Source organism: Salmo salar, chromosome ssa22, assembly GCF_905237065.1.
Source record: "Salmo salar chromosome ssa22, Ssal_v3.1, whole genome shotgun sequence".
Classification (NCBI taxonomy): domain Eukaryota; kingdom Metazoa; phylum Chordata; class Actinopteri; order Salmoniformes; family Salmonidae; genus Salmo; species Salmo salar.
The window spans coordinates 35952983-35965961 of record NC_059463.1 but is presented as its reverse complement, the minus strand read 5'-3'; the positions used below and the strand labels follow the sequence as shown (position 1 = coordinate 35965961).

Genomic DNA, 12979 nt, shown 5'->3' with positions numbered 1-12979 from the left:
GCTCCCTCTGCTGTTTCCTGAAGTCCACGATCATCTCCTTTGTTTTGTTGACATTGAGTGTGAGGTTATTTTCCTAACACCACACTCCGAGGGCCCTCACCTCCTCCCTGTAGGCCGTCTCGTGGTTGTTGGTAATCAAGCCTACCACTGTAGTGTTGTCTGCAAACTTGATGATTGAGTTGGAGGCGTGCATGGCCACGCAGTCATGGGTGAACAGGGAGTACAGGAGAGGGCTGAGAACGCACCCTTGTGGGGCCCCAGTGTTGAGGATCAGCGGGGTGGAGATGTTGTTACCTACCCTCACCACCTGGGGGTGGCCCATCAGGAAGTCCAGGACCCAGTTGCACAGGGTGGGGTCGAGACCCAGGGTCTCGAGCTTAATGACGAGTTTGGAGGGTACTATGGTGTTAAATGCTGAGCTGTAGTCAATGAACAGCATTCTTACATAGGTATTCCTCTTGTCCAGATGGGTTAGGGCAGTGTGCAGTGTGATTGCGATTGCGTCGTCTGTGGACCTATTGGGGCGGTAAGCAAATTGGAGTGGGACTAGGGTGTCAGGTAGGGTGGAGGTGATATGGTCCTTGACTAGTCTCTCAAAGCACTTCATGATGACGGAAGTGAGTGCTACGGGGCGGTAGTCATTTAGCTCAGTTACCTTAGCTTTCTTGTGAACAGGAACAATGGTGGCCCTCTTGAAGCTTGTGGGAACAGCAGACTGTGATAAGGATTGATTGAATACGTCCGTAAACACACCAGCCAGCTGGTCTGCGCATGCTCTGAGGACGCGGCTGGGGATGCCGTTTGTGCCTGCAGCCTTGTGAGGGTTAACACGTTTAAATGTTTTACTCACGTTGGCTGCAGTGAAGGAGAGCCCGCAGGTTTTGGTAGTGGGCCGTGTCAGTGGCACTGTATTGTCCTCAAAGCGAGCAAAGAAGTTGTTTAGTCTGTCTGGGAGCAAGACTTTGTGGTCCTCGACAGGGCTGGTTTTTCTTTTGTAGTCCGTGATTGACTGTAGACCCTGCCACATACCTCTCGTGTCTGAGCCGTTGAATTGCGACTCTACTTTGTTTCTATACTGACGCTTAGCTTGTTTGATTGCCTTGCGGAGGGAATAGCTACACTGTTTGTATTCGGTCATGTTTCCAGTCACCTTTCCCTGATTAAAAGCAGTGGTTTGCGCTTTCAGTTTTGCGCGAATGCTGCCATAAATCCACGGTTTCTGGTTGGGGAATGTTTTAATAGACGCTGTGGGTACAACATCACCAATGCACTTGCTAATTAACTCGCTCACCGAATCAGCGTATTCATAAATGTTGTTGTTCGACGCTATGCGGAACATATCCCAGTCCATGTGATCGAAGCAATCTTGAAGCGTGGAATCCAGTTGATCGGACCAGCGTTGAACAGACCTGAGCGCGGGTGCTTCCTGTTTTAGTTTCTGTCTATAGGCTGGGAGCAACAAAATGGAGTCGTGGTCAGCTTTTCCGAAAGGAGGGCGGGGGAGGGCCTTATTTGCATCGCGGAAGTTAGAATAACAATGATCCAGGGTTTTGCCAGCCCGGGTCGCGCAATCGATATGCTGATAGAATTTAGGGAGCCTTGTTTTCAGATTAGCCTTGTTAAAATCCCCAGCTACAATAAATGCAGCCTCAGGATATGTGGTTTCCAGTTTACATAGAGTCGAATGAAGTTCTTTCAGGGCCGTCGATATGTATGTATGTATATATGTATGTGTGTGTGTGTATATATATGTATATATATGTATGTATGTATATAGTATATATTTATAAAAATATTAATATCATACAGTGGACACCTAAGCCTTTGCATGCAATCCCCTGATACATTTAGTGCTCAAATCTCTGACAGCAGAACCATGAGGTCGACAATTATTGTTTTAGAAAAGTAGTCTAAACAAAAACCTGTTAAGTTTTAGGCTGTAAAGTTTTACATATGCTACACATCGAAACACATGGAATAATGTTTTTGTAATTTGTTATAGCTGTTTTTAAGGACACGTAAATGTGGCTCATTTGGCCAACATCCCTTGTTTATTGATGGCGCTGGCTGCAGCAGGTTGTATCTGAATGCATATGGATGTCCATTACATTTCTCAAATCTCCAGTAAATGAAAATCTTCACAATCATGTTGTCCAGCGCCAAATTCTCCTAAAGGAAACTCTGAAATGGCATATTGTTTTTAGGAAGATTTAGAATATTCACATGAAAAGTTGTCGTCAGTTGGATGGAAACCTAGCTATAGGCACCGTAAAGACTCTGGTAAGGGTGCTAGTTGAGTGTCACTGTGATTATGCCTGCACATGGTTCACCTGCAGCCCCAAACATCTAAAGAATAAGCTACCAGCCAAACAAGCTTGTAAGAACTGTACTTAAACTCCTCCCTCATCCCTCACAATAAAGTCAGTAAGTCCCTGACTTTATTGTGCAATCCTGGTCAGTTTGTGTAAAAAAAATAAATGTAACTGACAAAATAATTCAAGCAAGCAATCAAGCCAAACTGTGCATAATTGATAAATGGAAAGAGACTTCTGACATTCGGAAATTGTCAAGCCTTCGATACTGAGTAAGTAGGGAGGGATGTGTATTTTCTGTTTGTCGAGATTGACATAGTCTATTTATTGTTGAAAACGCAAACCATGACATTGAAGAGCTCAAAGTCGGTATGCTTTGTTTTTTGGTTGTGTGGTGCATTGGCACAGAAACCTGTTGGTGGAAAATCTCCAGTACAAAGGGAGGGTCATGTGAAAAATGTTGGAACTTTGGGGAGGGAGGTGCATTTTTTTCTTTAATGCCACTTTGAGTTGGAAAAGCCCCCCCCCCCCTTTCCGATCATTTCCATAATGGGGTGGGGGGGGAAGGGGTAGAGACCAGGTGAGTCTCAATACTTTGATGTAGTCTCCGCTACCTATTTGTTCTTTCATCTGAAAGGGATTGAATAGTTGAATGCAAATAAAACACATACTTTGGGGGAGAAAAGAAGGGTATATATAGATTTTTTACCTTTATTTAACAAGGCAAGTCAGTTAAGAACAAATTATTATTTACAATGATGGCTTACGAACAGTGGGTTAACTGCCATTTTCAGGGGCAGAACAACAGATTTTTACCTTGTCAGCTCAGGGATTCGATCTAACAACCTTTCGGTTATTAGCCCAATGCTCTAACCACTAGGCGGGAAAAGTGAACATTAAAGGGGCTGTGTCCCAATCATTAACTTTCTTTCTTCGCCTCTTCCCCTCATCTCCTTTTCTTCATTGGTGATCCCTAACCTGGAAGAACTGGACATGTGAAGTCATGATTGCAGTCAGTCTGATAGAAAATGAAAACAAATGGCCATAGTGGAAAGCTAAAGCAGTCTGTCTGTGTTCCTGTGTCCCTCAGGTTTTGGCTTTGTGACCTTTGAGAATGAAGACATGGTGGAAAAAGTGTGTGAGATCCACTTCCACGAAATCAACAACAAAATGGTATGAATGTGGACAACATGTACAGTGTGTATGTGGACAACATGTACAGTATATGTATGTGCGAGTGTGTGTGTGTCAGTGTTGATGGCGAGGAGTGTGTGTGTCTTTGTGCAGAATATCTAAAAGTATTAGCTTTCCTCTCCAGGTGGAGTGCAAGAAAGCACAGCCCAAGGAAGTGATGTCACCGACGGGTACGGCTCGAGGTCGTGCCAGGATTATGCCCTACGGCGTGGACGCTTTCATGCTGGGGATCGGCATGCTGAGTAAGAACAGAACATCAATAACACGGTCATGTTGCCCCCGCTAAACACTGGAACCATATTCACAAAGCGTCTCTGAGTAGAGGGAGAAGGTGTTTCAGTGGGACTCAAGTAAGCCATGGCCCACAGTGAAGTCATTGTCTCTTGCTCCACCTACAGTTATGGCAACAGCATGGTACAGAGTTGTAGTGCTAGTTGCTACATGCTACATGAGGTCTAATATGAGTGCAATATCATCTCTTTCAGCTGTGTTTAGCCATATCCTGATGTGTATTTATTTGTCTCTCTCTTCGCAGGCTACCCAGGCTTCCAAGCAGCTACGTATGCTAGCCGCAGCTACCCTGGCATCGCTCCTGGATACACGTACCAGTTCCCTGGTATGAACATCACTCTCTGTCACAATGATTCATGGAGAGGTTGAGTTACAGATGTACAGACGACTTGAGTCTGTTATTCATCCAAAGATCTGTCTAGGAAACAATGCATTGGCCTAGTGATCCAAACAGATACATATTGATATTATTTTTATGTTAGTTGACAAACATATACACACACACCTACACTTTTTACTCCATGTATAAGCACATATAGCAGAGTCTCTGGCTGCTTGTAGATTTCAGAGAGTTGTATTTAGGATTTCTCATCCTCCTCTCCCTGGTCCTCTTCTCCATTTCCCCTCCCCTCTCATGGTAAAAGTAATCTTGCAATCTGTTAAAATGTGCTGTACTTCTATCTCCCTCCCCATCACCTAATTTTCTCCTTCTTTCATATCCACTCTCCCCTCACGGCTCTTCCTTCCTCTCCTTTTCCCCTACCACCCTTCTCCCCTGTAGTCTCTTCACTGTAAATTGCTTTCTTGTGTGTTCTCCTATGTGCCTGTTTGTGTGTGCACATGTTCATGTGTGTGTGTGTGTGTGTGTGTGTGTTGGTAGGCACGTGGATGGTGTTTGTATTAAAAAAGCGCTCTCTTGACATTTCTGTTCTAGAATTCCATTTAGAGAGGACCCCCCTTCTGACATCACCCCATCCCTCTGAGCTCACAGGTCAGTGACTCCTCTAAGATCTACAAGCAGCTCTCTTTCGCTTTATTTACAAGGCAACAGCGCTAGCCTGTTGTGGAATGGTGTAATGGCCCTCCTTTTTCCAATCGGGAAGGGTTCAAGCCTAATAACTTTGATATAAGCACAACTTTTGCAACAACAAAAAATATTGACCGCAGCAATGTTAAGCTTGGATATTTTTTGCATGGTTTCACCATCTTTAAAACTGTCAACTACCTGACGATGAATGGTTTGGTGAACTAAATTCGCACACTGCCAAACACTGTTAAGGTGACATACTGGTAGAGGTAAAAGAATGTGAAATTGTCCCTCTCCTCTGTCCCTCAGCCATTCCACTGTCAGCCTACGGACCAATGGCAGCGGCAGCAGCAGCTGCTATGAGAGGTAAAGATGATTCTCCTTCATCATTCTGTTTGTGTGTCTGTCGTCCATGTGTATGTGACTGACTGACTGTCTCTCTCTCCCCTCTCTCTGTCTCTCTCTCTCTCTTGGTTTTCCCTTCTTTCTCGCTCTCTCTCACTCTCAGGTTCCACCCAGTCACGTAACGCAGGCTACCTGGGCACCAGCAGCCCTGGGCCAATGGCTGACCTGTATGCAGCAGCTAGTCAGGACTCAGCAGTCAGCAGCTATCTCAGCGCAGCCAGTCCTGGCCCCAACTCAGGATTCGGCCACGGTCTCGGGGTACGTTACTATCATTGGGACAGAACAGGGTCGTTGTGTTCATTAGGGCACACCATAGCAAAATGATTTGCAATGGAAAATGAAAATGAGCATTTCTTATTTGACAAGTTCAGGTAGTCCTTCCTTGCTTCAGTCTGTTTTGTTCCTTTTGGTTCCTAATGAATACAGCCCAGGGTTGGAATATCGCAAAGAGGGATCTATAAGAATCAGCTAAAGGAGCCTGCTTGGTGGCATATGGCATGTATCTGATGCTAGGGGAAACCAGGGGTTTGCTTACCAGTTTAATATGGAAGTGTAAAGCTGCCAAAATTCGATTTATTCGATAATGACAAATCACTGCACTATTTGCAATTTTGGTTAATCATCTCCTTTCTTAATTTCAAAATATCTACCAGCTGTTCTGTCTCTAATAGTCTGTGTCTCTCTTCTTTCTCAGGGTCCTCTGATTGCAGCCTTTACCAACGGGTACCACTAAGCAGATTCAGCCAATCACCGGACACGGAAGGAGGTTTCTTCTGCTGACGAGCCAATCAAACTGCTGTGTGCCTACCCATGGCACAATCCAATTGGCAGCCACAGGTCAAACCCCACCCCTGGCTCCCCCTGAATCCACCCACCGACTGAAGAAGATATTTTATATTTTAGAATCCTGTATCTTGTATTCCTGTACTAATATCACTTCCTCTTCTCAGTCCCTTGTTTCTCCTATTCTTTACCTTCACGTAGGTTTATTTAATTAGATTCCAATGCTGTTTCTTTTTAAAAATATCGTTCTGACAGAAAAATACATGTGAAAAGAACGACTGTGGGTTGCGCTCATGGCAAACACAGATTCTGTCAGATGTATTTTTACTTTATATTTGAGGATTTTTTATTTAATCACAATGTTTTGATTTATTGTCTGCTCCTTTGACCTCCCTTTAATGTGTTACTGAGGTGAGATGGAGAGAACGAGGAGAATAGAGGGGTAGAGAGAACTGAAATGGTGTGTGGGATAGGGTCTCCTTGTCAAAAGGAGTACCTAACCCATTTTAAACAGTGGAAGAACAAAGAAATTATGTCCCAGGAAACATGAAAAGAAAACTAAAATGTATATTTTGATAGTTTTTAAAACAAAACATTTGTAATATTGTTATTAATATTGAGCGTAATGATGATAATCGGTAAGGTATTTTATTCCGTAATTGGTTTTGAAAGGAATGTTTTATTTCCTTCCTGTAAAATATTGTATATAGAGTTTGAGGGGGGGGTTGTACTTTGATTGGCAGGTAAGGTTACTATTAATCGTTCGGGTGCCATTTAAACTGGAAGTCTTTTAACTTCTACAACATGTTCTACGGTGGCAGGTCATTTCTATTTGAACGTGGCTATCCCCTAAGCATTTGTTTAGTGTTTAGGCCAACAACATGCATGAGCAGGGTTGAAGACGAGATGATATTTGTAAATAAGTCGTAATGATAAGATCCTATTCATTAGAAATTGGTTTCAGAGATTATCCAAAAGTAACAACAATAGAACACGCTTAAATGTACATGCAGTTCAGTTTCATTCCGTTACTGTAAACATTTATTAACTGTAGTGTGTGAATTCCAAATCTGCATTTCATCATACAGCGCTACGACAGAGTTGTTTTTGATTTGTGCCAGTAACCGGTTTCTATTGAATCGGGCCCCTTAAAGGCAGTCTTATCACATCACATTAACATAAAAATAGAATTACTTGAATGGGGATTCCCATTCTAGTAATTCTAGTTATATGGACATGACATCCACGTATCCCTCAGAAGAACTTGAATTGGAACAGATAATTGGATAAGGAAAAACTTAAATGAGGCCCTGTTTTTTTTATATTGCTATGGTGAGGGTGCATGGATGTGGTTAAGGGGGATTGGGTGGGCTTTAATACAGCTTTTTGGTGGGATATATTTTGTGCTATTTTAGGTATATTTTGCGCTATTTTCCTTCATTATGTTTTTTCTTTCTTTCTTGGTGTTCAATGTACGGGTCATATGGACCGTAGAAACAAATGAAGGACATACTTAACAAAGCAATTGACTCTTAAAATATTATTACATCATGATTGTATTCGTCCTCTGATGACTTTTGAAAGTGCGTGTGTCATTATGTGTGAAAGTGTGTTTGTGTGTGTGAGTGTTTGTGTACACGCACAATAGTGAGGTGAAGTATGGAACTAGCTACATTTGACAGCTGAGATGCATTTTTTGATTTTGGTACTGCCATTTTGGTACTGAAATGTTTGCCTGGTTCCATTTAGTCTAACACCCCACACATAAGGACTAGGGGATCATAGGGACTAGGGGTAGATAAATCAAAATAGAATAGGGCCTCTGTCCCAGTCAGTACAGAAAATAGGTATACACAGACCAGTAGCTGGAAGGGAGGAGGAGACAGAGTGTCACAAAGCTATTTCAATGAAAATCACATGAATTATGTATATTTTCCTCAAAGTCTTCCAATAAACATCAACAAGAATCTCCCATTTTAAACTGGCTAGTACTGCCCTTTTCCGACTGGCTTGGTCACTACACAAAACTACTGCTGGACACGAACACTGTAACTTTTTAACTTACAAAAAGCAATAAGTTATTTTTTATCTTAGAAATAATAATGATATTAATAGCAATATGAGTATTGATAATTCCATGGCATTAAGACTTATTTTCAGAACAAAAATATAAACAATATTTTTCTTTTGTACGATTTCGTTCCCCATGTACAGTAATGATTCAGTGATTTTTAAGACGCTGGTGTTTTTTTGTTTGTTTGTGTTGATGCTTTCTTCAGGGTCGGGAAAGGGGCAAGGCCTTGGTTGTTAAAGCTCCAAGGTCTTTACCAACACTGTAACTAAACTTTTATTTGGACTGTTCCCCGCCCGCTTTGTCATATGTATTTCTTATTTTGTTCTACTCTGGAAATTTCAATTTTACAATTCCTAATAAATTATTTTAAAGCATTCCACTGAGATTGTGGATCTGTTTGTTTTTCTGAGAGTTTGAGACTAAGTTGTATGAAAGTAGATTAATACCAAAACAAATATTTTGATTTAAATTTGTTTTGGCATGAATCTTCTTCCATAAATGTAGAATAACATAAAAAAAATATTGAAGGAGAGACATTCTTGAATATTTAATTTTGTATATATGCTTTTATACCCTTTATGTATTTTGACGGTTGTCCTATAGCAAGTTATGCAATGCATTATTGGGTCACAGTGTTGCATTTTCTTTTTGTATGTCTTGAAATTTGATATAAACTTAATCCTGCAGAACAGGTACCATGACATGTCGACATGTGCTTAGCTATGGTGTCATCTAGACTGTTGTGTCATCACTCTCAGGGACTGATGTCATTTGTACTAGCCTCTAGTAAGCCCTTCTATAGTGGGAGGAGAATATAAATGTGTGGGAAGCATTAGCACATATATTTTGGCAGGACTACAGCACCACTCCTGACCTTGGCAGTGTCACAAAGCAAATCATAATAATAATATGTAACATTTTTACTATGTATATTTGTCCTGTTTCGTGCCTACTGAACATGAGCTGGGTGTGCTTAAGGTGGGCTGAAACAGAAGCAGTAGGGTTGGCTATTCACCCTTGTGTATTGATGAATTGATTGCAGTGTGGGTAAATGTTTGTGAGTGTGGGGAATACAGTGTTGTACATTTACCAAACTGTCATTTGGGGATGCTGGAGATTCCAGTCTGTCTGTAGGTCTATGTGTGTGAGAAAGAGGGATATTAATGTTAACCACAGCAAATTAGGTCAGGTCCTGATCTCTCTTCTCCCTCCTTTCTCTTGCCTGGGGAGGGGGATGAGGTCAGCTCTTTGTGTGGGGGTACAGTCCTCCTCATGCCTAATTCCACAACTACCTCCCTTCTTCAGACCTCTCACACAGTTTCGATCAGTTCCGGGAAGCTTGACAACCTTTACTCCTTCACTGACTATTCCATTGTTCCTTTGTCCAAGTCTGATTTTATACCCTTTTTTCGTCTTTTGAGTGGGATTTTTCTTGTACAGTGTGTCCTGTACCATCCCTGAAGCTCCAGGGTTCAAGGTCATTTGGCCATAATTTTTTTCTTAGTTTTTTGGGGGGGGCTGAGATTTCTTTATCTCTCTCTGTCCTACCTTTCCATTTGTTTTTGGTGGACGTTTTGTGGCTCTTCTCTCTTTTTCTCTCTTTTGGCTGTTTTCTCTCTCCTGCCGTCATCTGTTGCCCATACCATGGCCCATCCTCTGGTTCTGGAGCCGTTAAGAGGGCATTTGGGAGCTAAGAGTTCCATAAATTGGAGTGCAAACTTTGACAGACTGAGTTTTATGGGGAAACAGCATCCCCCACCTCCCGTCCACAATTACCTGTGGCTAACAATCCTTACCAGCTTCTGCCCCGCTTACCCAGTCAAATCTAATCATATTTGTCACATGCAACAAATACAACAGGTGTAGACTTTACAGAGAAATGCTTACTTACAAGCCCTTAACCAACAATGCAGTTACAAGTTAAAAAAAAATAGATAAGTAAAAAATAACAAATAGTTAAAGAGCAGCAGTTAAATAACAGTTCAAATCGTCTGGGTAGAAGCCTTTTGGACCTAGACTTAAGCTCCGGTACCGCTTACCGTGCGGTAGCAGAGAGAACAGTATGACTAGGGTGACTGGAGTCTTTGACAATTTTTAGGGTCTTCCTCTGACACCGCCTGGTATAGAGGTCCTGGATGGCAGGAAGCTTGGCTCCAGTGATGTACTGGGCCGTACGCACTACCCTCTGTAGTGCCTTGCAGTCGGAGGCCAATCAGTTGCCATACCAGGCAGTGATGCAACCAGTCAGGATGCTCTCGATGGTGCAGCTGTATAACTTTTTGAGGATCTGAGGACCTATGCCAAATCTTTTCAGTCTTCTGAGGGGGAATAGGCTTTGTTGTGCCCTCTTCACGATTGTCTTGGTGTGCTTGGACCATGATAGTTTGTTGGTGATGTGTACTCCAAAGAACTTGAAGCTCTCAACCTGCTCCACTACAGCTCCATCGATGAGAATGTGGGTGTGCTCGGTCCTCCTTTTCCTGTAGTCCACAATCATCTCCTTTATCTTGATCACGATGAGGGAGAGGTTGTTGTCCTGGCATCACACGGCCAGGTCTGACCTCCCTGTAGGCTGTCTCACCGTTGTCGCTGATCAGGCACTGTTGTGTCGTCTGCAAACTTAATGATGGTGTTGGAGTCGTGCCTGGCCATGCAGTCATGAGTGAACAGGGAGTGCAGGAGGGGACTGAGCACGCACCCCTGAGGGGCTCCCGTGTTGAGGATCAGCATGGCAGATGTGTTGTTACCTTACCACCTGGGGGCGGCCTGTCAGGAAGTCCAGGATCCAGTTGCAGAGGGAGGTGTTTAGTCCCAGGGTCCTTAGCTTAGTGATGAGCTTTGAGGGCACTATGGTGTTGAACGCTGAGGTATAGTCAATGAATAGCATTCTCACATAGGTGTTCCTTTTGTCCAGGTGGGAAAGGGCAGTGTGGAGTGCAATAGAGATTGCATCATCTTTTGGACCGGTATGCAAATTGGAGTGGGTCTTGGGTTTCTGGGATAATGGTGTTGATGTGAGCCATGACCAGCCTTTCAAAGCACTTCATGGCTACAGACATGAGTGCTACGGATCGGTAGTCATTTAGGCAGGTTACCTTGGTGTTCTTGGGCACAGGGACTATGGTGGTCTGCTTGAAACATGTTGGTATTACAGACTCCGTCAGGGACAGGTTGAAAATGTCAGTGAAGACACTTGCCAGTTGGTCAGCACGTGCTCAGAGTACACGTCCTGGTAATCCGTCTTGTGAATGTTGACTTGTTTAAAGGTCTTACTCACATTGGCTACGGATAGCGTGATCACACAGTCTTCTGGAACAGCTGATGCTCTCATGCATGCTTCAGTGTTGCTTGCCTCGAAGCGAGCATAGAAGTAATTTAGCTCGTCTGGTAGGCTTGTGTCACTGGGCAGCTCGCGGCTGTGCTTCCCTTTGTAGTCTGTAATAGTTTGCAAGCCCTGCCACATCTGACAAGTGTCAGATCCGGCGTAGTACGATTCAATCTTAGTCCTGTATTGACTTTGCCTGTTTGATGGTTAGTCTGAGGGCACAGCGGAATTTCTTAAAAGCGGCAGCTCTACCCTTTAGCTCAGTGCGGATGTTGCCTGTAACCCATGGCTTCTGGTTGGGGTATGTACGTATGGTCACTGTGTGACGTCATCGATGCACTTATTGATGAAGCCAGTGACTGATGTGGTGTACTCCTCAATGCCATTGAAAGAATCCCGGAACATATTCCAGTCTGTGCTAGCAAAACAGTCCTGTAGCTTAGCATCTGCGTCATCTGACCACTTCAACATCGTAGCCCTGGTCTCAGTACTGGTGAGTAGGGGACATCCCAAGCATATGGGAAACAGTTTACTGATTGACTAATTTATGTGTTAAAGCTGATATAAGTTTATAGAATACTGAATGAGAAATATATAGAAACATTTCAATTCTTGAACGCAGTATATGCGGTGTGTAACGTCCTGATAAGTAGGCCAACATCAGGTAAATTTCCATGAAAAGAAAAGCCTATGTAGAGTGTGATATATTGCATGATGAATACATTGTAAACATATGGGCTATTGTATTTCACAATATTTGCAATTATACAAATAATCCTATTTTCATGTTCTGTTGATGTAGTCATTCGTTTTTTTAAAGTTTAACTTATTTTTTTACTTCCGTTTTTCAATTTATTGGAAATGTCCATAATAATCTGTCTAGTTTTTTTGGAAAATGTAGCAATGCTAGTAGAAATATTGTCTCTGTTAGCAGTTATTCAAAAGCATGGGGAAAGTGGAGGAGAGCGCACCTTATTGCGGAAGGCTGCTCTGCTCTAGACATTTCCCCATGCTTTTGAATGCAATATTAATCTGTTTAACAATCCGCTTCCATGTTGGGATTCCAGCAACACGCAGTAAACATTGAGATCTGGTGTACCAGCTAAAATGCTTGGCAGGACAAAAGTGCGACTCTGCAATTCTCACATGGTCTTAAGCTAACGTTACATGTCAGTACATAAGATACAGTGTTGAGAGCTGGCTGATCACACTAGGATCTCTAGCCCAACTTTCCCACGATGTGTGTGTGTGTCATACAGTGCCTTCAGAAAGCATTCCCACTCCTTAACTTTTTCCACGTTTTGTTGTGTTACATACATAATTTAAAATTAATAAATTGAGATTTTGTGTCACTGGCCAACATACCATATCCCATACTGTCAAAGTGGAATTATGTTTTTAGAATTTAAAAAAATAATAATTACAAATGAAAAGCTGAATTGTCTTGATAATTTTATGGCAAGCCTAAATAAATTCAGGAGTAAAAGCTTGCTTAACAAGTCACATAATAAGTTGCATGGACTCATCACTCTGTGTGCAATAATAGTGTTTAACATGATTTCTGAATG

The 12979-nt window shown here is 42.5% G+C and overlaps 1 protein-coding gene across 2 annotated transcripts in view; it reads left to right on the top strand.

The window, feature by feature from the left end:
* Positions 1 to 8465, top strand: part of LOC106583321 (RNA-binding protein Musashi homolog 1) — a 44096-nt gene extending 35631 nt beyond the window's left edge. The window contains exons 8-14 of one of the 2 annotated variants that reach the window (XM_014167376.2): positions 3403 to 3485; positions 3631 to 3748; positions 4042 to 4122; positions 4732 to 4788; positions 5134 to 5190; positions 5333 to 5487; positions 5924 to 8465. In XM_014167376.2, the coding sequence (XP_014022851.1) occupies positions 3403 to 3485; positions 3631 to 3748; positions 4042 to 4122; positions 4732 to 4788; positions 5134 to 5190; positions 5333 to 5487; positions 5924 to 5962 (590 nt within the window). In that variant the 3' untranslated portion in view covers positions 5963 to 8465. The remainder of the gene's footprint in view (positions 1 to 3402; positions 3486 to 3630; positions 3749 to 4041; positions 4123 to 4731; positions 4789 to 5133; positions 5191 to 5332; positions 5488 to 5923) is intronic. The other variant, XM_014167377.2, reaches the window with a different exon arrangement.
* Positions 8466 to 12979: the final 4514 nt, after the last annotated feature.